The following is a 25340-nucleotide window of genomic DNA, read 5'->3' on the forward strand; positions in this document are numbered from 1 at the left end:
ATGTTTCTCTCCTAGTCTCTCATATTGATAAGTGATCTTGGGGTTTTTTTCTTACCCTTATGTGCATTTAGTATCGCTCATTGTATCGCTGATTGAGGGGTATAATTACCTGATGTACAATATACATTGGTGTTACTTTGTATATCATTTTTTAACCATTTTCTGTTCGTTTTGTCTTGATTTTGGGGATATACCTCATATATTTTAATTAATAAGACATTAAAAGTTTAATATATCTATGATAAGCGAGTGCTCCTTAGGGTGTATTGACTTACTTACCCCAGGACACTCATCTACATGTAGTAGAAAGCCAAACCAGTACTGAAACGAGAATCAGTAGAGGTAATGGTATATATAAGAGTATATCGTCGATCTGAAAAGGGAGGTAAGAGATGAATCTCTACGACCGATAACAGAGAACCTATGAAATAGACCCCGTAGAAGGAGATCATTGAATTCAAATAGGCAATACTCTCCTCACATCCCTCTGACATTCACTGCACGCTGAGAGGAAAACCGGGCTCCAGCCTGCTGCGAAGCGCATATCAACGTAGAATCTAGCACAAACTTACTTCACCACCTCCATGGGAGGCAAAGTTTGTAAAACTGATTTGTGGGTGTGGTGAGGGGTGTATTTATAGGCATTTTGAGGTTTGGGAAACTTTGCCCCTCCTGGTAGGAATGTATATCCCATACGTCACTAGCTCATGGACTCTTGCTAATTACATGAAAGAAACATTATTATTGATTTATTTACACTGAGCATCCTCCTCAATTTCTCTGTTGATGATATATATTGGTAAACTTTGTCTCACACACTTTACTTATATATACCTCAAAAAGCATCCAAGAATGGCTGAGAAGAAAACATTGGACCGTTCTGAAGTGGTCTTTTATTAATCCAGACCTGAATCCCATTCCAGACTCTGGAACATCTGTGGAAAGTGCTGAAACTCGCAGTTGGGAAAAGGCATCTATCAAACTCGATGGAACAGAAGCAGTTTATTCAAAAAGAGTAGGCCAAAATCCCAGTCGAAAATAGTAGAAATCTTATTAAGAGCTACAAAAAGTTATTGGTTGCAGTTATTGTCAAAGGTTGTGCTCAGTGCCGGATTTACCATTAGGCAGAGTAGGCATATGCCTACAGGCGCCTTTCATAGAGGGGCACCTGTCTCTCTGCTCCATATGCCTTTTTTGCACAGCTCTGCCCTCACTCATTATAGTAGATAACTTTGCCCTAAACAAAGATGGCCACCACGCTGGCTGGTCCAGTCCGTTTCTCCAGTGAATACGGACAGAGTGGCCTGAGAGTAAGTGTGTGGGGGTTGGTTCTTTTATGGGGAGTGACAGTGAGTGACTATTTGTACGCTATAACGCAGTGCTCTGAGTGCACAGTGGGCATGTATCAGCTGCAGCAGCTGTCAAAATTAAAATGACAGATAGTACCATCAGAGGGCAGTCTTTCATATAAAATACCACAGGTATGAATAGTATTGCTAAAATGCCAGGGCTGTTGCACAGGATAAACACATTTTAAACAAATAGCTGACCCTTGGTTGATTGTGCACATTTGCAGGTTTGGTCAGCAAAGTTTCTAAATTAAGCCCCAGTCTAGACAACCTGCACCTTTCTTGTATAAATTATATATTTTTTAAAATACTGTTCGGACTGGAATCTAATCATACTGAGCAAATACTGTCTGAAGTGTTTTGTTCTAGATCATGGACTGCCTTTTATGTTTCAAAATTAGCAACTGCTGTAAAACAAACAACATAATTCTATAAGGTTTTAGGCTGTAGATATAGGTTCATACATGTGAACCGGGAGTGTGTGTGTGTGGGGGGCGGTTTAGATTTTGGTGGCTACAGACACCTCGGCTGTAAATCCGACTCTGGTAAAGAGTACCAATATTTTCTCATTTGTTTTACTGTTTAAGATGTGGAGTCATAAATCAAAAGTGACGTTTCTGTTTTATTGCAATTGAAATAAAGAATGTTGGATAACAAATACTATTGTCAATTTTTACTTAGTTCAGAGGAAATTGTGCGTTTTTCTAAAAGCGTAGCAATACTTTCGGCCACATCTGTATCAGGCATATTATGCAAAAAATAATAGGTGCTAACTTAATGTGCTATATTATTTATGAATTGTTTTATATTTATTTACCAAGTGTCTAGTAGTGTTAATAGGAGATGCTCTGTAGTGTCAGTCATAAAATCTGTGTATTTCAGTAGTGCAAGTCCCAAAGCTACGATGCTCCAATCTGTGATCTCACTATAATAGTCATTTTTCTTCAAGTTGTCTAGTATCCTTATGTCATGTTGACTCATATTGGACTTTTTCCCCTCTCAATTTACTGGAAATTTAAGATTATTTGAAAGCTGCAAAGGAAACCCGGAATTCTGATTTTTCTTTTTGTCTATTATTCTGGTGCCAGAAAGCTCCATAAAGTAGATTCAGCTGATTGGATTTGTTCTGCTATCCCTTAAAACTTTGGGGAGAAAAAATGTTTCTATTTACATGAAATGTTTTTTTTTATGGATATTAATAAAAAGTATATTTACTGCATGTGGAAAGAGACTGATCTCCCCCCCCCCTTTCCCATATTGTAGAAAACCTCCATCACCCTCCCCATAGGAGTAAATTTACCAAGCCGCAGTATGACCTTGTACCCCAATCAGTGCAGGCTTTGATCTGATGATTGACATGTCCTGCTTTTGCACAGTTGGTTGTTTTAGAACAATGGGTGGAATTACACAAGTAGCAAATGCTGCACCTGGGAACTTTTTCCACTAGCAGGTTCATACATTTGGGCCATAGCTTCTGCAACAGATAATGCCCCACACATAGGATAGAAATATGGGTATATAAAAGTACATTCAGTATCCATAGCAATGCTGTATTTATTTTATTACTTGCACTAATACTAAAGAGTCTTACTTACTTTTTTGTAATATGTTTCAAATGATCTCAATAAAATCAAATTAGAAGCAGGGAAGCCTGTGCATATTTCTGATTTGGAAATGTTCCCTTTTTTATATAAATTTACTATTTCTTTCAGTTGCGCCTTGCAAGCAGACCTGCGCTTCCTGCACCGGCTGTCGGCATCGGAACTTTACACAAACAGCAGCAAGAGGATATAATCAGGAGAACATTTGCATAATGTTGAATGTGTTATAACATTTTTTGTATAATTGTATTGCTTTTATTTTCCAGCTGTAAGATGTCAGATTTTTAGTCAATTAAAGATGTTCTTTCTATTGTCCACACCTTATTTTTGCAATGATACAGATAAAACCACACCAAAGTGACTTTTGTGATTTTATTTCTAGTTAAGTTTGGATGGTAAGTAGCTTGTTTGCTGGAAAGGTTCTTGGTTTACTTAGAGATACACAACCAACACCTACAATTATAAAGTCTGCTAAAAAGGCATCGAATATATAACTGGAATATTATCAACAACAAAGTATCTGTCACTTCCACCTATACTGCACATTTTTATACCTTCCTTTATTAGGATTCAATCTGCATTGCTTCTAATTAGTTATGAATTATCTCCAGCTTCAATGAGCATGAGAGAGTCTAATTTTTCAAATTAAAAGGGACTAAAAACATAATTTATGTAAGAACTTACCTGATAAATTCATTTCTTTCATATTGGCAAGAGTCCATGAGCTAGTGACATATGGGATATACAATCCTACCAGGAGGGGCAAAGTTTCCCAAACCTCAAAATGCCTATAAAAACACCCCTCACCACACCCACAATTCAGTTTAACGAATAGCCAAGCAGTGGGGTGATAAAGAAAGGAGTAGAAAGCATCAACAAAGGAAATTTGGAAATAATTGTGCTTTATACAAAAAATCATAACCACCATAAAAAGGGTGGGCCTCATGGACTCTTGCCAATATGAAAGAAATGAATTTATTAGGTAAGTTCTTACATAAATGATGTTTTCTTTCATGTAATTGGCAAGAGTCCATGAGCTAGTGACATATGGGATATCAATACCCAAGATGTGGATCTCCACTCAAGAGTCACTAGAGAGGGAGGGAATAAAATAAAAACAGCCATAATCTGCTGAAAAAAATTAATTCACAACCCAAAAATATAAGTTTATTTCATATGAAAGAAAAAAACTTAAATCAAAAGCAGAAGAATCAAACTGAAACAGCTGCCTGAAGAACTTTTCTACCAAAAACTGCTTCCGAAGAAGCAAATACATCAAAACGGTAGAATTTAGTAAATTAATGCAAAGAGGACCAAGTTGCCGCTTTGCAAATCTGATCAACTGAAGCTTCATTCTTAAAAGCCCACGAAGTGGAGACTGATCTAGTAGAATGAGCTGTAATTCTCTGAAGCGTGGCCTGACTCGACTCAAAATTAACTTGATGAATCAAAAGTTTCAACCAAGAAGCCAAGGAAATAGCAGAAGACTTCTGACCTTTCCTAGGACCAAAAAACAAAACAAATAGACTGGAAGTCTTCCTGAAATCTTTAGTAGCTTCCACATAATATTTCAAAGCTCTTACCACATCCAAAGAATGTAAGGAACTTTCCAAAGAATTCTTAGGATTGGGACACAAGGAAGGGACAACAATTTCTCTACTAATGTTGTTAGAATTCCCAACCTTAGGTAACAATTAAAAAGAAGTCCGCAAAACTGCCTTATCCTGATGAAAAAATCAGAAAAGGAGACTCACAAGAAAGAGCAGATAACTCAGAAACTCTTCTAGCAGAAGAGATGGCCAAAAGGAACAACACTTTCCAAGACAGTAGTTTAATGTCCAAAAAATGCATAGGTTCAAATGGAAGAACCTGTAAAGCCTTCAGAACCAAATCAAATTAAAACTCCAAGGAGGTGAAATTGATTAAATAACAGGCTTAATAAGAACTAAAGCCTGTACAAAACAGTGTATATCAGGAAGTATAGCAATCTTTCTGTGAAATAAAACAGAAAGAGCGGAAATTTGTCCTTTCAAGGAACTTGCAGACAAACCCTTATCCAAACCGTCCTGAAGAAACTGTAAAATTCTAGGGATTCTAAAAGAATGCCAGGAGAATTTATGAGAAGAACACCATGAAATGTAAGTCTTCCAAACTCTATAATAAATCTTTCTAGAGACAGATTTACGAGCTTGTAACATAGTATTAAACACTTAGTCAGAGAAACGTCTATGACTAAGCACTAAGCGTTCAATTTCCATACCTTCAAATTTAATGATTTGAGATCCTGATGGAAAAACGGACCTTGAGATACTAGGTCTGGCCGAAGGGAAGTGGCCAAAGCGGGCAACTGGACATCCAAACGAGAGCCGCATACCAAAACCTGTGTGGCCATGCTGGAGCCACCAGCAACACAAATGATTGTTCCATGATGATTTTGCAGATCACGCTTGGAAGGAGAACTAGAGGCGGGAAAATGTAAGCAGGATGATAACACCAAAGAAGTGTCAGTGCATCCCCTGCTTCCGCCTGAACATCCCTGGACAGGTATCTGGGAAGTTTCTTGTTTAGATGAGAGGCCATGAGATCTATCTCTGGAAGACCCCACAACTGAACAATCTAAGAAAACACATCTGGATGGAGAGACCACTCCTCTGGATGTAAAGTCTGGCGGATGAGATAATCTGCCTCCCAATTGTCTACACCTGGGATAAGCACCGCAGAGATTAGACAAGAGCTGGATTCTGCCCAAACAAGTATCCGAGATACTTTTTCCATAGCTTGGGGACTGCGAGTCCCACCCTGATGATTGCCATATGCCACTGTTGTTATATTGTCTGTCTGAAAACAAATGAACAGTTCTCTCTTTAGCAGAGGCCAAAACTGAAGAGCTCTGAGAATTGCAAGGAGTTCTAAAATATTTATTGGTAATCTCGCCTCTTGAGATTTCCAAACCCCTTGTGCTGTCAGAGATCCCCAAACAGCTCCCCAACCTGAAAGACTCGCATCTGTTGTGATCACAGTCCAGGTTGGCCAAACAAAAGAAGCCCCTTGAATTAAACAATGGTGATCTATCCACCATGTCAGAGTATGTCGTACATTGATTCAGCATACAAAGCTGTAAAAACTTCCATGCACATAGCCACTGAAGGGAATGACTGAGACTGAAGGTGCCGGCATGCTGCAACCAATTTTAAACGTCTCTTGTCTGTTAGAGACAGAGTCATGGACATTAAATCTATCTGGAAGCCTAAAAAGGTGACCCTTGTCTGAGGAATCAAGAAACTTTTGGTAAATTGACCCTCCAACCATGTTTCCAAAGAAACAACACTAGTTGATTCGTGTAAGATTCTGCAGTACGCAAAGACTGAGCTAGTACCAAGATATCGTCCAAATAAGGAAACACCGCAATACCCTGTTCTCTGATTACAGAGAGTAGGGCACCCAGAACCTTTGAAAAGATTCTTGGAGCTGTTGCTAGGCCAAATGGAAGAGCAACAAATTGGTAATGCTTGTTTAGAAAAGAGAATCTCAGAAACTGATAATGTTCTGGAAGAATCGGAATATGAAGGTATGCATCCTACAAGTCTATTGTGGACATATAATGTCCTTGCTGAACAAAAAGCAGAATAGTCCTTATAGTCACCATTTTGAAAGTTGGTACTCTTACATAACGATTCAAAATTTTTCAGATCCAGAACTGGTCTGAATAAATTTTCCTTCTTTGGTACAATGAATAGATTTGAATAAAACCCCAAACCTTGTTCCTGAGGAGGAACTGGCATGATTACCCCTGAAGACTCCAGGTCTGAAACACACTTCAGGAAAGCCTGAGCTTTTACTGGATTTACTGGGATACGTGAGAGAAAAAATCTTCTCACAGGAGGTCTTACTCTGAATCCTATTCGATACCCTTGAGAGACAATGCTCTGAATCCATTGATTTTGGACAGATTTTATCCAAATATCTTTGAAAAACCTTAATCTGCCCCCTACCAGCTGAGCTGGAATGAGGGCCACACCTTCATGCGGACTTAGGGGCAGACTTTGGTTTCCTAAATGGCTTGGATTTATTCCAATTTGAGGAAGGCTTCCAATTGGAAGCAGACTCCTTGGGGGGAAGATTGAGTTTTTGTTCCTTATTCTGACGAAAGGAACAAAAATGGTTAGAAGCCTTATATTTACCCTTAGGTTTTTAATCCTGAGGCAGAAAAACTCCCTTCCCCCAGTGACAGTTAAAATAATAGAATCCAACTGAGAACCAAATAAATTATTACCTTGGAAAGAAAGAGATAGTAATCTAGATTTAGATGTCATATCAGCATTCCAAGATTTAAGCCACAAAGCTCTTCTAGCTAAAATAGCTAAGAACAAGGATCTAACATAAATTTTGATAATATCACAAATTGCATCACAATAAAATGATTAGCATATTGCAATAGGCGAATAATGCTAGATAAGTCCGAATCCAATTCCTGTTGCGCTAAATTCAGCCGCAACATCAGCCAAAGAAATTGCAGGTCTGAGAAGATGACCTGAATATAAATAGGCCTTCCTTAGATAAGATTCAAGCTTCCTATCTAAAGGATCCTTAAAGGAAATACTATCTTCCATAGGAATAGTGGTACGTTTAGCAAGAGTAGAAATAGCCCCATCAACTTTGGGGATTTTTTTCCCAAAACTCTATAGATTTTGCTGGTAAAGGATACAATTTTTTAAACCTGAAAAGGGAATAAAAGAAGTACCTGGCTTATTCTATTCCATAGAAATCATATCAGAAATAGCCTCAGGAATAGGAAAAACCCCTGGAGAAACCACAGGTGGTTTAATAACAGCATTGAAACGTTTATTAGACTGAACGTCAATAGGACTGGTTACCTCAATATCCAAAGTAATTAACACTTCTTTTAATAAAGAACGCATATACTCTATTTTAAATAAATAAGTAGATTTGTCAGTGTCAATGTCTGAGGAAGGATCTTCTGTATCAGATAGATCCTCATCAGAAGAGGATAAATTATGTTGTTGGTCATTTGAAATTTCATCAACTAAATGAGAAGTTTTAAAAGACCTTTACGTTTATTAGAAGGTGGAAATGCAGACAAAACCTTCAAAATAGAATGAGAAACAAATTCTTTAAAATTTACAGGTATATCATGCACATTAGAAGTTGAAGGAACTACAACTGGCAATGTGCTATTACTGATGGATACACTAACTGCATGTAAAAGTTTATCATGACAACTATTACAAATGACATTCGGTGAAATAATTTCAACAATTTTACAACAAATGCACTTACCTTTGGTAGGACCGATGTCAGGCAGCAATGTTCCAGCAGAAACGTCTGAGGCAGGATCAGATAAAGACATCTTGCAAAATGTAAGAGAAAAAAACAACATAAAAAGCAAAATTATCTATTTCCTTATATGACAGTTTCAGGAATGGGAAAAAAAGCAAATAGCATAGGCCTCTGATAGAGAAAAAATCAAGAGGCAAACATCAATGGGGTATTGAAATAATGAAAAAGTTTGGCGCCATGTATGACGCACAACGTAACGTAAACTTTTTGGCGCCAAAAATAACCGGAAATGACACACTCGCATCACTAATGACGTAACCGTGTGAAAGGTCTTGGGGTCAAGTATGACGCCGGAAATGACGAAGTTGCGTCAGACGTATTTTTCCGTGCCAAAAATATTTTTGCGCCAAGAATGACGCAATAAAGAGTAGCATTTCACGCACCCACGGGGCTAATGCCACCCACAATTTGCAAGACGTGGTCAATTGAAAAAACAGAATTTATGTTTACCTGATAAATTTCTTTCTCCTACGGTGTATCCGGTCCACGGCTTCATCCTTACTTGTGGGATATTCTCATTCCCTACAGGAAATGGCAAACAGAGCACACAGCAAAGCTGTCCATATAGCCCCCCCTCTAGCTCCGCCCCCCAGTCATTCGACCGACGGTTAGGAGAAAAAGGAGAACCATAGGGTGCAGTGGTGACTGTAGTGTTCAAAAAAAATAAATATATAAACCTGACTAAATGCCAGGGCGGGCCGTGGACCGGATACACCGTAGGAGAAAGAAATTTATCAGGTAAACATAAATTCTGTTTTCTCCTACATTGGTGTATCCGGTCCACGGCTTCATCCTTACTTGTGGGAACCAATACCAAAGCTTTAGGACACGGATGAAGGGAGGGAACAAGTCAGGTAACCTAAACGGAAGGCACCACTGCTTGTAAAACCTTTCTCCCAAAAATAGCCTCCGAAGAAGCATAAGTATCGAATTTGTAAAATTTGGCAAATGTATGCAGAGAAGACCACATCGCTGCCTTACAGATCTGTTCAACAGAAGCCTTATTCTTGAAAGCCCATGTGGAAGCCACAGCTCTAGTAGAGTGAGCTGTAATTCATTCAGGAGGCTGCCGTCCGGCAGTCTCATAAGCCAATCGGATGATGCTTTTTAGCCAGAAGGAAAGAGAGGTAGCAGTAGCTTTCTGACCTCTCCTTTTACCAGAATAGACGACAAACAAGGATGATGTCTGTCTGAAATCCTTTGTTGCTTCTAGATAGAATTTTAATGCACGAACCACATCTAGATTGTGTAACAAAGGTTCCTTTTTAGAAACTGGATTAGGACACAGAGAAGGAACAACTATTTCCTGGTTAATATTTCTATTAGAAACCACTTTTGGAAGAAAACCAGGCTTGGTACGTAAAACTACCTTATCTGTATGAAACACCAGATAGGGTGAATTACACTGCAAAGCAGACAATTCAGAAACTCTTCTAGCAGAAGAAATAGCAACCAAAAACAAAACTTTCCAAGATAGTAACTTAATATCTATGGAATGTAAAGGTTCAAACGGAACCCCTTGAAGAACTGAAAGAACTAAATTTAGACTCCAAGGAGGAGTCACAGGTCTGTAGACAGGCTTGATTCTGACTAACGCCTGTACGAACGCCTGAACATCTGGCACGGCTGCCAGACGTTTGTGCAACAAGACAGACAGAGCAGATATCTGTCCCTTTAGAGAACTAGCTGACAGACCTTTCTCCAATCCCTCTTGGAGAAAGGAAAGTATCCTTGGAATCCTAATTTTACTCCATGAGTAACCCTTGGATTCGCACCAACAGAGATATTTCTGCCATATCTTATGGTAAATTCTCCTGGTTACAGGCTTTCTAGCCTGAACCAGAGTATCTATAACTGATTCCGAAAACCCACGCTTAGATAGAATCAAGCGTTCAATCTCCAAGCAGTCAGTTGCAGAGAAACTAGGTTTGGATGTTCGAATGGACCTTGCACTAGAAGGTCCTGTCTCAAAGGTAGCTTCCATGGTGGAGCCGATAACATATTCACCAGGTCTGCATACCAAGTCCTGCGTGGCCACGCAGGAGCTATTAGAATTACCGAAGCCTTCTCCTGTTTGATCCTGGCTACTAGCCTGGGGAGGAGAGGGAACGGTGGAAAGACATAAGCTAGATTGAACGACCAAGGCGCCACTAAGGCATCTACCAATGTCGCCTTGGGATCCCTGGACCTGGACCCGTAGCGTGGAACCTTGGAGTTCTGCCGAGACGCCATCAGATCCAGATCTGGAATGCCCCATAGCTGAGTTAACTGGGCAAAAACCTTCGGATGAAGTTCCCACTCCCCCGGATGGAAAGTCTGACGACTCAGATAATCCGCTTCCCAGTTGTCTACACCTGGGATGTGAATTGCTGATAGGTGGCAAGAGTGATCCTCTGCCCAATTGATGATCCTGGATACCTCCCTCATCGCCAGGGAACTCCTTGTTCCCCCTTGATGATTGATGTACGCTACAGTCGTCATGTTGTCCGACTGAAATCTTATGAATTTGGCCTCCGCTAGTTGAGGCCATGCCAGGAGCGCATTGAATATCGCTCTCAGTTCTAAAATGTTTATCGGGAGAAGATATTCTTCCCGAGACCTTAGACCCTGAGCTTTCAGGGAGTCCCAGACCGCGCCCCAGCCTAAGAGACTGGCGTCGGTCGTGACAATGACCCATTCTGGTCTGCGGAAACTCATTCCCTGAGACAGGTGATCCTGAGACAACCACCAGAGGAGCGATTCTCTGGTTTTCTGGTCCATTTGTATCTGGGGAGACAAATCTGCATAATCCCCATTCCACTGTTTGAGCATGCACAGTTGCAGTGGTCTTAAATGAATTCGGGCAAATGGAACCACGTCCATTGTCGCAACCATTAGTCCTATTACCTCCATGCACTGAGCTGCTGAGGGATGGTTTGAAGAACTCGACAAGTTTTTAAAAGTTTTAACTTCCTGACCTCTGTCAGAAAGATCTTCATTTCTACCGAGTCTATTATCGTTCCCAGGAAGGGAACCCTTGTGGATGGAGACAGGGAACTCTTTTCTACGTTCACCTCCCAACCGTGAGACCTTAGAAAGGCTAGAACAATATGCGTATGAGCCTTCGCTTTGTGGAAGGACGACGCCTGAATTAAGATGTCGTCTAGGTAAGGTGCTACCGCAATGCCCCTTGGCCTTAGCACCGCTAGAAGGGACCCTAACACCTTTGTGAAAATTCTTGGTTAGGAACTGATGGTGAACTTCGTGGATTGGAATATGCAAGTATGCATCATTTAGGTCCACGGTAGTCATGTATTGACCCTCCTGGATCATAGGTAGAATTGTTCGAATTGTTTTCATTTTGAACGATGGAACTCTGAGGAATTTGTTTAGAATTTTTAAGTCCAGAATTGGCCTGAACGTTCCCTCCTTTTTGGGAACTACAAACAGGTTTGAGAAAAAACCCAGTCCCTGTTCTGCTTTTGGAACTGGTTGTATCACTCCCATTTTTTTTTTTTTTTTTTTTTTTTTAGATTTCAAATTTTTTATTGATAAATAATATTCTGAATTACAGAGATAACATAGTAAATTTTTTGGAGCACGCAAGCTCCTACAGGATATATGAACAGAAAATTGAAACAATATCAACATTTCAGGTTGGGATGTATTCATAAAATGGAAAGTGAGCGTGATATAGCTCTTAACAGAGGGGGTAGGTTAGTTGGGGTGGGGAGGGGGTTGGGAAGGAGAGGAAAGGTGGTAGTGGTGTTAAAGGTAGAGACATAGATCTTATACTGAGGGTATATCGCAAAGGTCATTTAGTGAGTGTTTGTTCCGATGTTTGGGGACCAAGCTATGGTATGGCGAGTTTGCCAGTCTGCCCACACTAGTTCAAACAGGTCCGAATTATTCAGGGAGTAGAAGATGGGTTTCTCCATGTTGTATATATATGCCATATAATTTAAGATGCATGGCCATTTTGGAGGCGTCTGTTTTCCATGCCTTGGCTATAGTCGCTTTAATAGCTGTTAGTAAATAGATTGCTAGGTATGCTTGATGCTTAGGTAATTTAGCAGTGCCTATGTGTAGAAGAGCATTGGGAGGGGTTGCGGGAAGTGTTATACCTAGTCTCGCTAGTGTACGGAAACAGGTACCCCATAAGGGTCTCAGCTTAGGGCATTCCCACCATATGTGTAAGGAATCTCCTTTTTTACCGCAATTACGCCAGCATAGGGGAGATGCAGAGTCAAACATTTTGTTTAACTTCGCAGGAGTGAGATACCAATGCGTTAAGAGTTTATAATAAGTTTCGAAGAGTGTAACACAGTGTAGTGCTTTTTTGGTGAGGGAGATTACGTGTTGCCATATCTGTGGGGGTACGGTCAAATTCAGATCCGACTCCCATTTGAGTAAGTGAGAGAGCTTGTTCTCGGAGTCTAAGTTTCCTATTAAAGTGTAGTGTATTGTTGCCTTGTTGCCAAGTCATTTCCCAGAGTGTTCGGGGTCGGTGCAATTCAGGTTGGAAACCCCAGCTGAGAAGAAAGCTCTTTAATCTTGTGTATTCGAATGTCATATGCCTGGGTAGGTTGAAGCCAGCCTGTATTTCTGAGAGTGTCATGAAGAGCGGGGTTGGTGAAGTGACCCAAATGTCAGCTACTGTCTGTATTCCGATTCGCGTCCAGCTATGAGGGTGAGAGTCAGGTAGGCCTCGTAGGAGACCCGCCATGGGAGTGATAGGTGAAGGGTGTGGGGCGATATGTGGATAGTGTCTCAGCTTATCCCACATAGCGAGGCATTCTCGTATTATGGTGTTACTAATGTCTGTGGTCCGTCGTAAATGGGCAGGAATCCAAATCAAGTCCGGTAAGAATATATGGTTTGGGAGAGAGGCTTGTTCTATGGTTTTCCATTTACTAGGGGAGTCCTTCGCACCCCATTGCGAGATGTGAGTGAGCATGGCTCCTTCATAATACCTTGTTATCGAAGGGGAGGCTATGCCTCCTCTACTAAGGGGGCTTTGGAGAATTTTATGCGCTACTCTAGGGGGTTTATGCTGCCATATATATTTTGTAAATTCACTCTGAAATTGGTGGGGGAGGTACCCCGGGATACGGAAAGGAAGGCATCTAAATAGATAAGTAATTTTGGGTAGGAAGGACATCTTAAGGGCCGTTAGTCTGCCTATCCATGATATGTAAGTGTAATCCCATTTGTTTTTCAGAGTGCGCAGTTCGGCTAAAAGGGGCAAATAGTTGTCTTTGATCATCTGAGGGATATTGTTCGAGATCTTGATTCCTAAGTGGGAGATAAAGTTGTTGGCGCAGTGTACTCTATATTGGGTCTTTAGGGTGTCAGCTGTGTCTTAAGGGAAACCCCATGTGAAAATTTCTGTCTTATCTAAGTTTAATTTGTAAAGGGACATGTATCCAAAGGAATCTAAGATTTCCATCAGTCTCGGGAGTGAAGATAGAGGGTCTGAAGAGAATATCGTGATGTCGTCAGCGAAGAGCGCTATTTTATGAATAGTGCCATGTAGACGAACGCCATCAATTTTTTTATCTTGTCTGATTTGCTCTGCTAATGGCTCGATTGCCAGGGCAAAAAGAAGAGGTGAGAGTGGACACCCTTGTCTGGTGCCATTGGAGATTGAAAAGGGGGGTGAGCCGAAGCCTAGCCCTCTAACTACTGCTGAGGGAGTAGAGTAAAGGGCCTGTATCGCTTTGATAATTTGATCTGGGAAACCAAAGATTTTGAGGACTTCCCATAAGTAGGACCACCGAACGCGGTCAAAAGCCTTCTCTGCATCTAAAGAGATTACAGAGAATGGCCTATTAAGTCTGGTGGATTCAGTGCAGATGTTTAAAAGACGCCTAGTGTTGTCAGGTCCTTCGCGATGGGGAATGAATCCTACTTGGTCTAAATTTATAAGTTGCGGGAGTAATTTAGAGATGCGTGTAGCAAATAATTTGGCATAACTTTTAACATCTAAATTAATCAGGGAAATTGGTCTGTAATTGGAGCATAAAGATGGGTCTTTTTGTGGCTTATGAATAGTTATCACCGTGGCTTCCAAGAATTCCTTACTGAAACTTCCCTGTTCTCTAGCGTGATTAAAGAATCTTAGAAGTAGTGGGGTTAGCTCATTTGTGTAAGTTTTGTAGAAGGCTGCTGAGTAGCCATCTGGGCCTGGGGCTTTAAACGGTTTTAAATGTGTTATTACGTGTTTGATTTCCCTAGGGGTGAAGGGGGATGAAAGCGTTTCTTGATCATCAGGCGACAATGAGGGGAGATTTAAGCTGCGAAGGAAAGAGCAAATATTGTCGGCAGGAGTTAGTTTGTGGCTTGCTTTTTTTTCTAAATTGTATAGATTTGAATAGAATTTCTCAAAGCATGCGCCAATGTCCGAGGGTTTACGGTAGGTCTGGTTTCCAGATTGGATCTGGTGGATTCTTGAGGTACTCGCTCTGTTTTTTAGTTTATTAGCTAGTAGTGTGTCTGCTTTGTTACTCTTGTGGTAAGTAATCTGTTTCAATTTAAATAAATTAGCTTGGGTGCGTTTTAGTTCTAGCTGGTTGATATGATTTTTGATCTTTATAATTTGAGCTATGGCGCTGTCTGAGGGTGTGTGTCTGTTGAGGAGTTCTAGTCGGCGTAGTTCTATATGAGATTTAGAGAGGGGTAAGCCAGATAGTTTTTTAAGGTATGCTTGTCTCTTGAGTATGAGACCTCTAAAGGTGGCCTTTGCCGCACCCCAGAGTGTGTCATCTCTAACCTGCTTATTATCATTAGTTTGGCAGTAAAATGTAATGTCTTTTCTAAGAGTTTCTTTGAATGCAGCATCCTGCAAGATATCATGTGGGAGGCGCCATGAAGGCCTCGCATTGTGTCGTTCCGTTGAGCGGAGAGTTACTGAGACTAGGTCATGGTCAGACCATGGGCACAGGGAGATGTTAGAGTGTTTGACTTGGTCAAGGGTTTCGGCCGAGCAGAAGACATAGTCGAGTCTGGAGTACGTTTTATGGGGGAATGAGAAGTGAGTGTAGTCTCTGTCTCTAGTATGGAGTGATGCCAAATATCATAGTAGCAGAAATGGGTAATAAGTTGTCTGAACTTTTGGGAGAGTTGAGCAGAAGGGGTAGCATGTTTTGTGCGGGTGATTCTTTTCCTGTCTAACACCGGGTCCCAAGTCATGTTAAAGTCCCCCGCTAGCAAGACTCTGCCTATTTTTATCCGGTCGACTGTGTGTAGGATCCGTTTGAGGTATCTGGGTTGGTGTGAGTTAGGGAGATAGATAGAGACTAAAGTGTGATCAGTATGGTCTAGCTTACATGTTAGGATGAGAAATCTAGATTGCGGGTCTTTTAGAACTTGGATTGGTTCATAGGCTATTCTTTTGTGAATTAAGATTGCTGTGCCTCTGGCTTTCTTTGAAAAGGAGGTGTATTCAAGAACAGTATAGTCTTTAGATATCGTCCAAGGAGGGTTATCTAGCGACCAATGTGTCTCCTGAAGGAAGGCTACATCGGGGTTATGGAATTTGAGCGATCTAGCTAGAAGGCTACGTTTGTGTGGAGAGTTTAGGCCTCTTACATTATGGGTTAGTATTTTAAGGGGGGGGCATAGAGATATATAGGGAGTTGATCAGGTCTTTTAATAAGAGTTAGTTTAGATGGGGTGAATGGGGGGAGGGGAATAGGCAACAGGTAAAGGAAAATAGGATTAGCGAAAATAGTTCGCTGTGATGGAGCCCTAGCGTGGGCTGCCTGTAGGGGGGGAGAGAAGCAAACAAAAGCAGGGGTCAGTAGGGTGAGCCCTGCTCCGCAGTAATCACTATAATCTAAATTACAATTACAGGTGTGCAATTCTTAAATTGATAAAACAACATTGAAATAGTGAGCAAACATATAACTTAATTGTACTAGTTATTAGTAAACTTTTAAACTTTAAGTTAACCTCAGTCATTATCTGTTGGAGACTGGTCAAACTTCCAGGTTTAGTGGAGTCCAGGTAGGTTCCAATAGAGGCCACCAGACACGTTTTTACGGTGGATTAGTTTTAGGTTTCTTAGCTCTTTGTTCTCTAACAGACCATTCAGGAGCCGAAGCTCTCAGCTTTGGGTAGGTAGGCTGTAATGGTGGAGGTTGTTCTGGGTGTAGGCCCCATGTGGCTAGGAGGGCCATACCTTGAGGTATGGAGGTGATTGTGTGGCTCTGGTTATTCCTGGTGACCACTAGGTTTGTTGGATGACCCCACCTGTACTTAATATTAGCTTTCCTGAGAGTTAAAGTAATTTGTTGGAAGGTTTTGCGGTACTGCAGTGTATGAGTCGAAAGGTCAGGTAGAAGCTGAATGTCTCTAAATTTTTCTGGCATAGGCGGCCTTTTGAAGGCTGCTTGCATAAGTTTGTCTTTATATATGTAACTGTGGAAGCAGACGATTACATCTCTTGGCTTGTCGGCAGGAGTAGAACGCAATCTTAAAGCTCTGTGAGCTCTTTCCATTGTATCAGTGAGCCCTTCTGGGGTACCCACAAGTACTGCAAACAGCTGCTTTAAAAAAGATTGAAGATGAGTATTCTCTACAGTTTCTGGGATGCCCCGAAACCGGATATTATTCCTGCGAGATCTGTCTTCGATGTCTGCCATTTTAAATTCAAGTTGAATCATCTGGTCTGCTAGGGTTTCAGAATAGGTGAGAAGGTTTGTCTGATCTACCGCTAGATCATCCTGTTTCCGCTCAAGTGCTTCAACCCTCTCACCAATCTCTGAAATTTCCTTTTTCAATTCCGCAGAGGAGCGCTGAATTTCCTGAGTGATGGAGCGTGTCTGGCTGGCCAGCATGTGTTGTAGGGTAGCCTTAGTAATGTAGTGATGCGATGGCGCTTCTGAGCGCACACTGGAATGAGATTCAGCATCCAGTGACTCAGGATCGCTTAACTCCTCGTTAGTGACAAGGTTAGGTTCTTTGCCCGATTGAGTAAAGTGGTCATAAACAGTCTTCTGAGTGCTGGTGGGGGTTTTCCCCTGTCGTCTGGACCCATGCGGCATTGTGATAAGACTGTTAGGTATATCTGTAAATTAAAGATTAGTACCAACCTTCAATTGCAAAGTACTCCTGGGATAATCTGAAGAGAACAAAGTACCGTACAGCAAAGTTTACTAGTTCTGATATGTATTACTAGACTGCGGAGCAGGGATCAACAGCACCCTCTATATATATGACATTTTGTTACAACATCACATAATAGATAGAGATTGAACCTCACGGGCCCAATATACAAGTTCAAGTAAATAAGTCTCTGGCACCTCGGGGGACAATGGGATACGACTGTGTAGAAGGGAAAAAGGAGAGGGGAAGTGACCAGCCCAGACTAACTGGACCGGAAAGGGAGAGGTGCCAGGGAACGTAAACAATCAGTGCAGGTCAACAGAATACTGAATGGAGGTTAATAAAATACCTTCCTAATAACTCGTTAGACTGTTAGGTCAGGGGTATAGGTGAAGATGGTGTTCTTCGGGATACAATGTTTCAGAGGATGTGTTTCAATGATGAAAGTGCGATGTGGGGTGACCAGGTTATGTGTGGAGAACAAATAGTGGGGGTGCAGTGTGGTGTAATTAGGGTGTGGATGATGTACGTGTGATGAGTGAGTGCACTGTGGAACGTTAGTGTGTGGAAGGTTAGATGAGTATCTATGTGAGTCTAGCACTAATCTGGTTGAGGGGTGTTGTTTGAAGTTTATTAATTTAGTGTGGTGAGTGGCCCAAAGAGGCTGTCAGTATGTTGTACAAATCTCTAGTGGTATGTTTGGTACCTAAATGAAAAGGGGGCATGTAGTGTATCCAATCTATGGGATCAGTGCCTACAACTCAGAATCAATACACATAAGTAACAATAAAACAACAATAATGACACTCCACTCTGTATGCAACAGAGAACATTTAGCTGACGCAGCAGCAGGGGATAAGGCAGGTATTGAACCACTTATTGTCCCAAATCAGTACTCTGCGTGTGAGATTGGCTTGTGTAGTTTACCAAACAGGGATTGAAGTTATCAAATATTGTTTTGGAAGATGGTCCACCTGAAAGACTGTTCAGAGGTGCAGAATGGGAAGTCTGTGGGGCTATAATGTAATAATATATTCTGTCTCTGTTAGAGGACTCTGAGCAAACACTGACTGGGTACACAGATAAAGGAATTAATTATGCAAGTAGATCAGGACTCCTGGCTCACCAAGGTGAGAGTTGCAACATTTAGAATACTTCAGGGTGTTTAAACCGTTAACCTCAGGTGGTGTATTCCAGGACACCTTGTAAGGGAGATGTCAGTGCTAGTAGAGGTGCTCCTCATACACCCCCAGTAAGTGTTGTAACACTTTAGTGGCTGCTAAGCAAGTGTGAGTTCATTTGCAATAGATAAAATAGGCCTCAGCTGCTCAGTAAACGCCCTTAACTTTTGCAAAGCTAGGCTGCCCTCAAGATGTGGGTAAGGGCTGAATATGTGACCAATCTTATCGGTCAGACTAAATATGCTGGAGGCGTCCCTTTAAGCCCCTCCGGCACTCCGACAGGAACCTCTTACCTACGTGGATGCAGCGCGGCCTCCCAATCTGAAGCGGCCTCAGGTGACAGGCTCCTCAAAGACTCCGCTCTCCCCAGTGTGCGCTAAACAGCCGGGACAGTCTCCCCTCAGTAGGGTGCAGAAATGAACTGTATGAGCGGTCTCAAGCCGCGCTTGTACACAGGAGGTGAGGCTCTTGGCAAAAATCGTATCACTCCCATTTTTAAAAGGTCTTCTACACAATGTAAGAATGCCCGTCTCTTTGTCTGGTCTAAAGACAAGCGAGACATGTGAAACCTTCCCTTTGGGGGAAGGTCCTTGAATTCTAGGAGATACCCCTGAGAGACAATCTCTATCACCCAGGGGTCTGGGACATCTCTTGCCCAAGCCTGAGCAAAGAGAGAGAGTCTGCCCCCTACTTGATCCGGTCCCGGATCGGGGGCTATCCTTTCATGCTGATTTGGTAGCAGGAGCAGGCTTTTTGGCCTGTTTCCCCTTGTTCCAGCCTTGCAATGGTTTCCATGCTGGTTTGGGCTGGGATGCGTTACCCTCTTGTCTAGAGGCTGTAGAGCTAGGAGCCGGTCCGTTCCTGAAATTACGAAAGGAACGAAAATTAGACTTATTTTTTGCTTTGAAAGGTCTATCCTGTGGAAGGGCATGGCCCTTTCCCCCAGTGATGTCTGAAATAATCTCTTTCAATTCTGGTCCGAATAGGGTCTTACCCTTGAAAGGAATATTAAGTAATTTTGTTTTGGACGACACATCCGCCGACCAAGATTTTAGTCAAAGCGCTCTGCGCGCCACTATTGCAAAACCTGAATTTTTCGCCGCTAGTTTAGCTAATTGAAAAGCGGCATCTAAAATAAAGGAATTAGCCAACTTCAGTGCGTGAATTCTGTCCATGACTTCATCATATGGAGTCTCCTTCTGGAGCGAATTTTCTAGTTCATCGAACCAAAAAGACGCCACCGTGGTGACAGGAATAATGCACGAAATTGTTCAGCAAGGTTTCCTTCTTCAACCAAAGATTTTCTTAAGCAACCCTTCTAATTTTTTATCCATAAGATCTTTGAAAGCGCAACTGTCCTCTATTGGTATAGTTGTGCGCTTAGCTAACGTTGAAACTGCCCCCTCTACCTTAGGGACCATTCTGGGGTCAACAATGGGGAACATTTTCTTAAATATAGGAGGGGGAACAAAAGGTACCCCTGGCTTCTCCCACTCCTTAGTCACTATATCCGCCACCTTCTTGGGTATCGGAAACGCATCAGAGTGCACTGGGACCTCTAAAAATTTGTCCATTTTGCACAATTTCTCTGGAATCACCAAAGGATCACAATCATCAAGTGTCGCTAGCACCTCCTTAAGTAGAGCGCGGAGGTGTTCTAGCTTAAATTTAAATGCAATGGTATCAGGCTCTGCCTGCTGATAAATTTTTCCTGTGTCAGAAATTTCCCCCTCAGACAGGCCCTCCCTCACCGCCAACTCAGATTGATGTGAGGGCACAACAGATAAATTATCCTCTGCGTCTGCTTGCTCATCCTCTGTATTTAAAACTGAGCAATCACGCTTTCTAGGAAAAGCTGGCAGCTTGGATAAAAAGGCTGCTAGAGAATTATCCATTACTGCTGCTAATTGCTGCATAGTAACAGCCATTGGAGTGCTAGATGTACTAGGTATCGCTTGCGTGGGCAAAGCTGGTGTTGACACAGAAGGAGAGGATAATGAACTATCCCCACTACCTTCATTTAAAGAATCATCTTGGGCAACATCTTTAAATGTGACAGTACTGTCCTTTATCTGTTTGGACGCTATGGCACACTTCACACATACATTTAATGGGGGAACCACCTTGGCCTTTATACACACAGAACATAGGCTATCTGAAGGCACAAACATGTTAGACAGACTTAGATAAAACTTTAATGCAATAAAAGTTATTTTATACAAAACCGTTACTGTCTCTTTAAATAATAAAAGTACACACTTTATTACTGAAACGTCAGAAAAACATCAAAGAAATATCCGATTTTTATGAATTTTTCACCACAGTGTCTTAATGCTTTGAAAGTATTGCACACCAATTTTCAGACAAATTAACCCTTTAATGCCCAAACCGGAGCTAATAGTAGCAATTAACCGGTTAAAAACACTACAGTCCCATGCCACAGTCTTTACTGCGGCGTTTACCTTCCTTAGGGGTTATTCAAATAAGTAATAAGTCTCTCTGAAGTTCTTTTCCAAGCCTCTGGACACTCCATGTGAAGCTGCATGAACTGCCTAGTGAAAAGCAACTGCGCAACTGAGGCGCGAAAATGAGGCCTCCTCCCACTGCATTCCAGAGTGAAGGGGCCTTTCTGACAAGATTAGGTGTCTAAACAACTGCCAGGCGTAATATAATTCCCCAAAAGTGTTTCAAAGTCTGAAAAACACTTAAAATGTCACATAAACATGTTAAAAAGAAATCGACTTAGCCCACAATAGTGTCAACCAGCATAGAGCCCTAGTTATAAGCCTTAATTCTGTCATTGAGTCTAAGAAAATGGCTTACCTATCCCAGAAGGGATAACTGACAGTCTTCTAGCATTACTTGGTCTTGTTAGAAAAATGACTGATCATACCTTAAGCAGATAAGCCTGCAAACTGTTCCCCCCAACTGAAGTTCTCTGGTTTCAACAGTCCTGCGTGGGAACAGCAATGGATTTTAGTTACTGGTGCTAAAATCATACTCCTCTTTTAACAGAAATCTTCATCACTTTCTGTTGTAGAGTAAATAGTACAAACCGGCACTATTTTAAAATAACACTCTTGATAGAAGAAATAAAAACTACAACTAACACCACATACTCTTTACCATCCCCGTGGAGATGCTACTTGTTCAGAGCGGCAAAGAGAATGACTAGAGGGCGGAGCTAGAGGGGGGGCTATATGGACAGCTTTGCTGTGTGCTCTCTTTGCCATTTCCTGTAGGGAATGAGAATATCCCACAAGCAAGGATGAAGCCGTGGACCGGATACACCAATGTAGGAGAAAAGACTAAACCCCAGGTAAGAAAAAAAATTCTATAAAAGATGTTTATATTACCCAAATATGAAACTGACAGTCTGCAGAAGGAAATACATGAACCTGACTCATGGCAAATATAAGTACAATACATATATTTAAAACTTTATATAAATGCATAAAGTGCCAAACCATAGCGGAGGTGTCTTAAGTAATAAAAAACATACTTACCAAAAGACACCTATCCACATATAGCAGATAGCCAAATCAGTACAGAAACAGTTATCAGTAGAGGTAATGGTAAATTGAGAGTATATCGTCGATCTGAAAAGGGAGGTAGGAGATGAATCTCTACGACAGATAACAGAGAATCCATGAAATAGACCCCCGTTAGGGAAATCATCGTATTCAATAAGTGATACTCCCTTTACGTCCCTCTGACATTCGCTGTACTCTGAGAGGAATCGTGCTTCAACAATGCTGAGAAGCGCATATCAACGTAGAAATCTTAGCACAAACTTACTTCACCACCTCCATAGGAGGCAAAGTTTGTAAAACTGAATTGTGGGTGTGGAGAGGGGTGTATTTATAGGCATTTTGAGGTTTGGGAAACTTTGCCCCTCCTGGTAGGATTGTATATCCCATATGTCACTAGCTCATGGACTCTTGCCAATTACATGAAAGAAATGTCTATTTTGACCTAAACTAACAGACTCCCATCTATATAGGTGAAGTTACACGTGTCTAAAAGCAAAAGAGTTTACTTAATCATGCTAACATTAAAGTATTTATTTTTGTTTTAGAATGGGATAGTATACACCTAATGTATATATTTGCATGTAATAGACACTACTATAAAGAAGAATAAGCACAGATACTGATTTAAAAATCCAGTAAAAAACCTTTTAAAAATTACTTAGGGGCCTGTCTATCAAGCTCTGTATGGAGGGTGAAGCCCTGTGTTTCTGGCGAGCCTTCAGGCTTGTCAGAAACACCGGTTATGAAGCAGCGGTCTAAGTTAAGTTGCTGCATCTGTGACAGAGACCTCCACTGTGATGGAGCTTTGTTATTCGGGGTCTTCTTTGTCTCTTGGAGCAAGGTAGAGATGTTTTGTCTCTCAGTTGACCAGGTGTGAAGTATTGTGTCAAGGAAAAAATAAATAAAAAAAAGGGGGGACAGTTCAAAACTGTATATAGTTCTACAAGTCATGTTCATGACTTCATAGTAGCAAACTCACATTTAGTACCTTCAAATTAAAGACCCTAAAATTAATTTTATTATTAAAATAATACACAAATATATATATTTAGAGTTTTATTTTTTTTACAGTTAGAAAACTACAGGTTTTTGTGGAATGTTATAATCTTTACATATATAATTTTTGTGGTAATTTTACAATTTCTTAATTTTGAGATGAACTAGCTAGTTGAAATTGTCATCCACTGAAAGGATTTTTTATACTCCCAATTTTTTTTTTTATATAGCGCCCCCCCACCCAGTAAAAAAAATGTGAAATATTCTCTGGTACTTTGGGCAAGTTTTTCTCTGAAATTCACATTAGCAAAGGGGCTAACAGTTACTAGTTTATTCCACACCTTTACTACATAATTGTGTATCTTTAACCTTTTAACGATGTTAGGGCATTGTATTCCGTCCGAATTTTGTTGGGCTTTAGCACTAAAGGTCGGAATATAACGTCCTGAAGCCACTGGCGCTTCCCGGATGGGATCGCGGACTGGAGTGCATGCCTAAAATCATAGGGACGTCCCCCTGACGCGATCCCATCATTGAAATCTCGTGTTCACGTGCAAGATTGCGAGATTTCACTTTGTTTACATCTGAACAGTTGTTCCGATGTAGACATGTTAACCCCGGCACGAAAGGGTTAATTTTTTATTTTTTTTAACCGTTTAGATTCAAGTCGTTATGGGCTGGTTACATTTACTGTAATATTTATGAATGTAATAATGTATGCTTGAAGTTTGTAAGAAAAACAAATTATGCTTACCTGATAATTTCCTTTTCTTCTGATGGAAAGAGTCCGTCCACAGCTGCATTCATTACTTTTGGGAAATAAGAACCTGGCCACCAGGAGGGGGCAAAGACAGCCCAGACAAAGGCTTAAATACTCCTCCCACTCCCCTCACCCCCCAGTCATTCTGCCAAGGAACAGTAAAAGAAATATCACAGTGAAAGGTGCCAGAAGAATAATAAAGACACCCAACATAAAATGACGGATGGGGAGCTGTGGACTCTTTCCATCAGAAGAAAAGGAAATGATCAGGTAAGCATAATTTATATTTTTCTTCTTAAATGGAAAGAGTCCACAGCTGCATTCATTACTTTTGGGAAAACAATACCCAAGCTGTAGAGGACACTGAATGCCAAGACGGGAGGGTACAGTAGGCAGCCCATACTGAGGGCACCAGGCCTGAACATCTTCCCAATAAAAAATCCCGCTTCGTCCAAAGCCGAGAAAACATTTTCAAAGGAAAAGCCCCAGTGACACTGAATCTCAGCCAGTCCAGAGCCAAATTAGAGACCGCAAAAATGGACTCGACTGACCCAACAGTCCACCAAGAGACACTGTCGCCGAACAGACGGTCCCCCACCACTCACCCCTCACAAATGAAGGGTAAACCAGTTGAAAACCCCAAAGGGAACAAGGCAAAGGAGACCGAAATGTCCCTCAATGCAAAAAACAGCAAACATCCTGCAAGCATGGAACGCAACTAAAGAGGCAAAGTCCTCCCAGCACGTGCCAATAGAATACCCAAGTATTCGACCATGAAAGAGCGTGTAATAGACCCAGGCGAAAACCCCAAGTTTAAGAACACAGAGGGAGCTAAAACATGAATGATCTTGTAAAGCATGGCTAATCCCCCTTAAGGGACTCAAGGCGCTGCTCATCTTATCACCCTCGAAAGAAAGAAGGCTGAGTAGACCTCGCCAGGGATCGAACTTTCAACCCTCGGTTTGCTACAGTGCATAAGTACGCTGAGCTAGCTGTCCAGCTAGCTGCAAGGAAGAAGAAGCAGCAGTAGTAGTCATCAAGAAACAGACCACACAAAAAAGCCCCCGACAGAGGACACGCTCCAGGCAACCTAAGCCACCAGACCTACTCACAGGTCCCTGAAAAGGGGAACACAAAGCCTCCATCGAGGCCCCCCGAGAAGGACAAATTACCCTCAGAACCCAAAGGAAGAGGAAACAGTCTCCTGTCAAATGAGAAAGGAAAAACCCATCTCCTAGAAGACTGAGCTATCAGAATAGACTCAGCAAGCTCACACATCCCAAAAGATACTGTGACCCATAGACCATTTAGGCATCCTGACCTGCAGACCAAGCTGGGCCACCAATACAAGGGAACAAAGATCCCGAAACTAGTACAGGAATGAGCATAAAGATAGCCATTCCCCCAGAGTACAAGTACAACCTAACTCTGGAAACAGACAAGGCCATAGACCCCAGGATCTATCAAAACAAGGC

General features: G+C 41.5%; 1 protein-coding gene across 1 annotated transcript in view; it reads left to right on the top strand.

The window, feature by feature from the left end:
• Positions 1-3265, top strand: part of DHTKD1 (dehydrogenase E1 and transketolase domain containing 1) — a 169380-nt gene extending 166115 nt beyond the window's left edge. The window contains exon 17 of the mRNA XM_053716471.1: positions 3062-3265. Within this exon, the coding sequence (XP_053572446.1) occupies positions 3062-3163 (102 nt within the window). The 3' untranslated portion in view covers positions 3164-3265. The remainder of the gene's footprint in view (positions 1-3061) is intronic.
• Positions 3266-25340: the final 22075 nt, after the last annotated feature.

This window comes from Bombina bombina, chromosome 6 (assembly GCF_027579735.1).
Source record: "Bombina bombina isolate aBomBom1 chromosome 6, aBomBom1.pri, whole genome shotgun sequence".
NCBI lineage: Eukaryota > Metazoa > Chordata > Amphibia > Anura > Bombinatoridae > Bombina > Bombina bombina.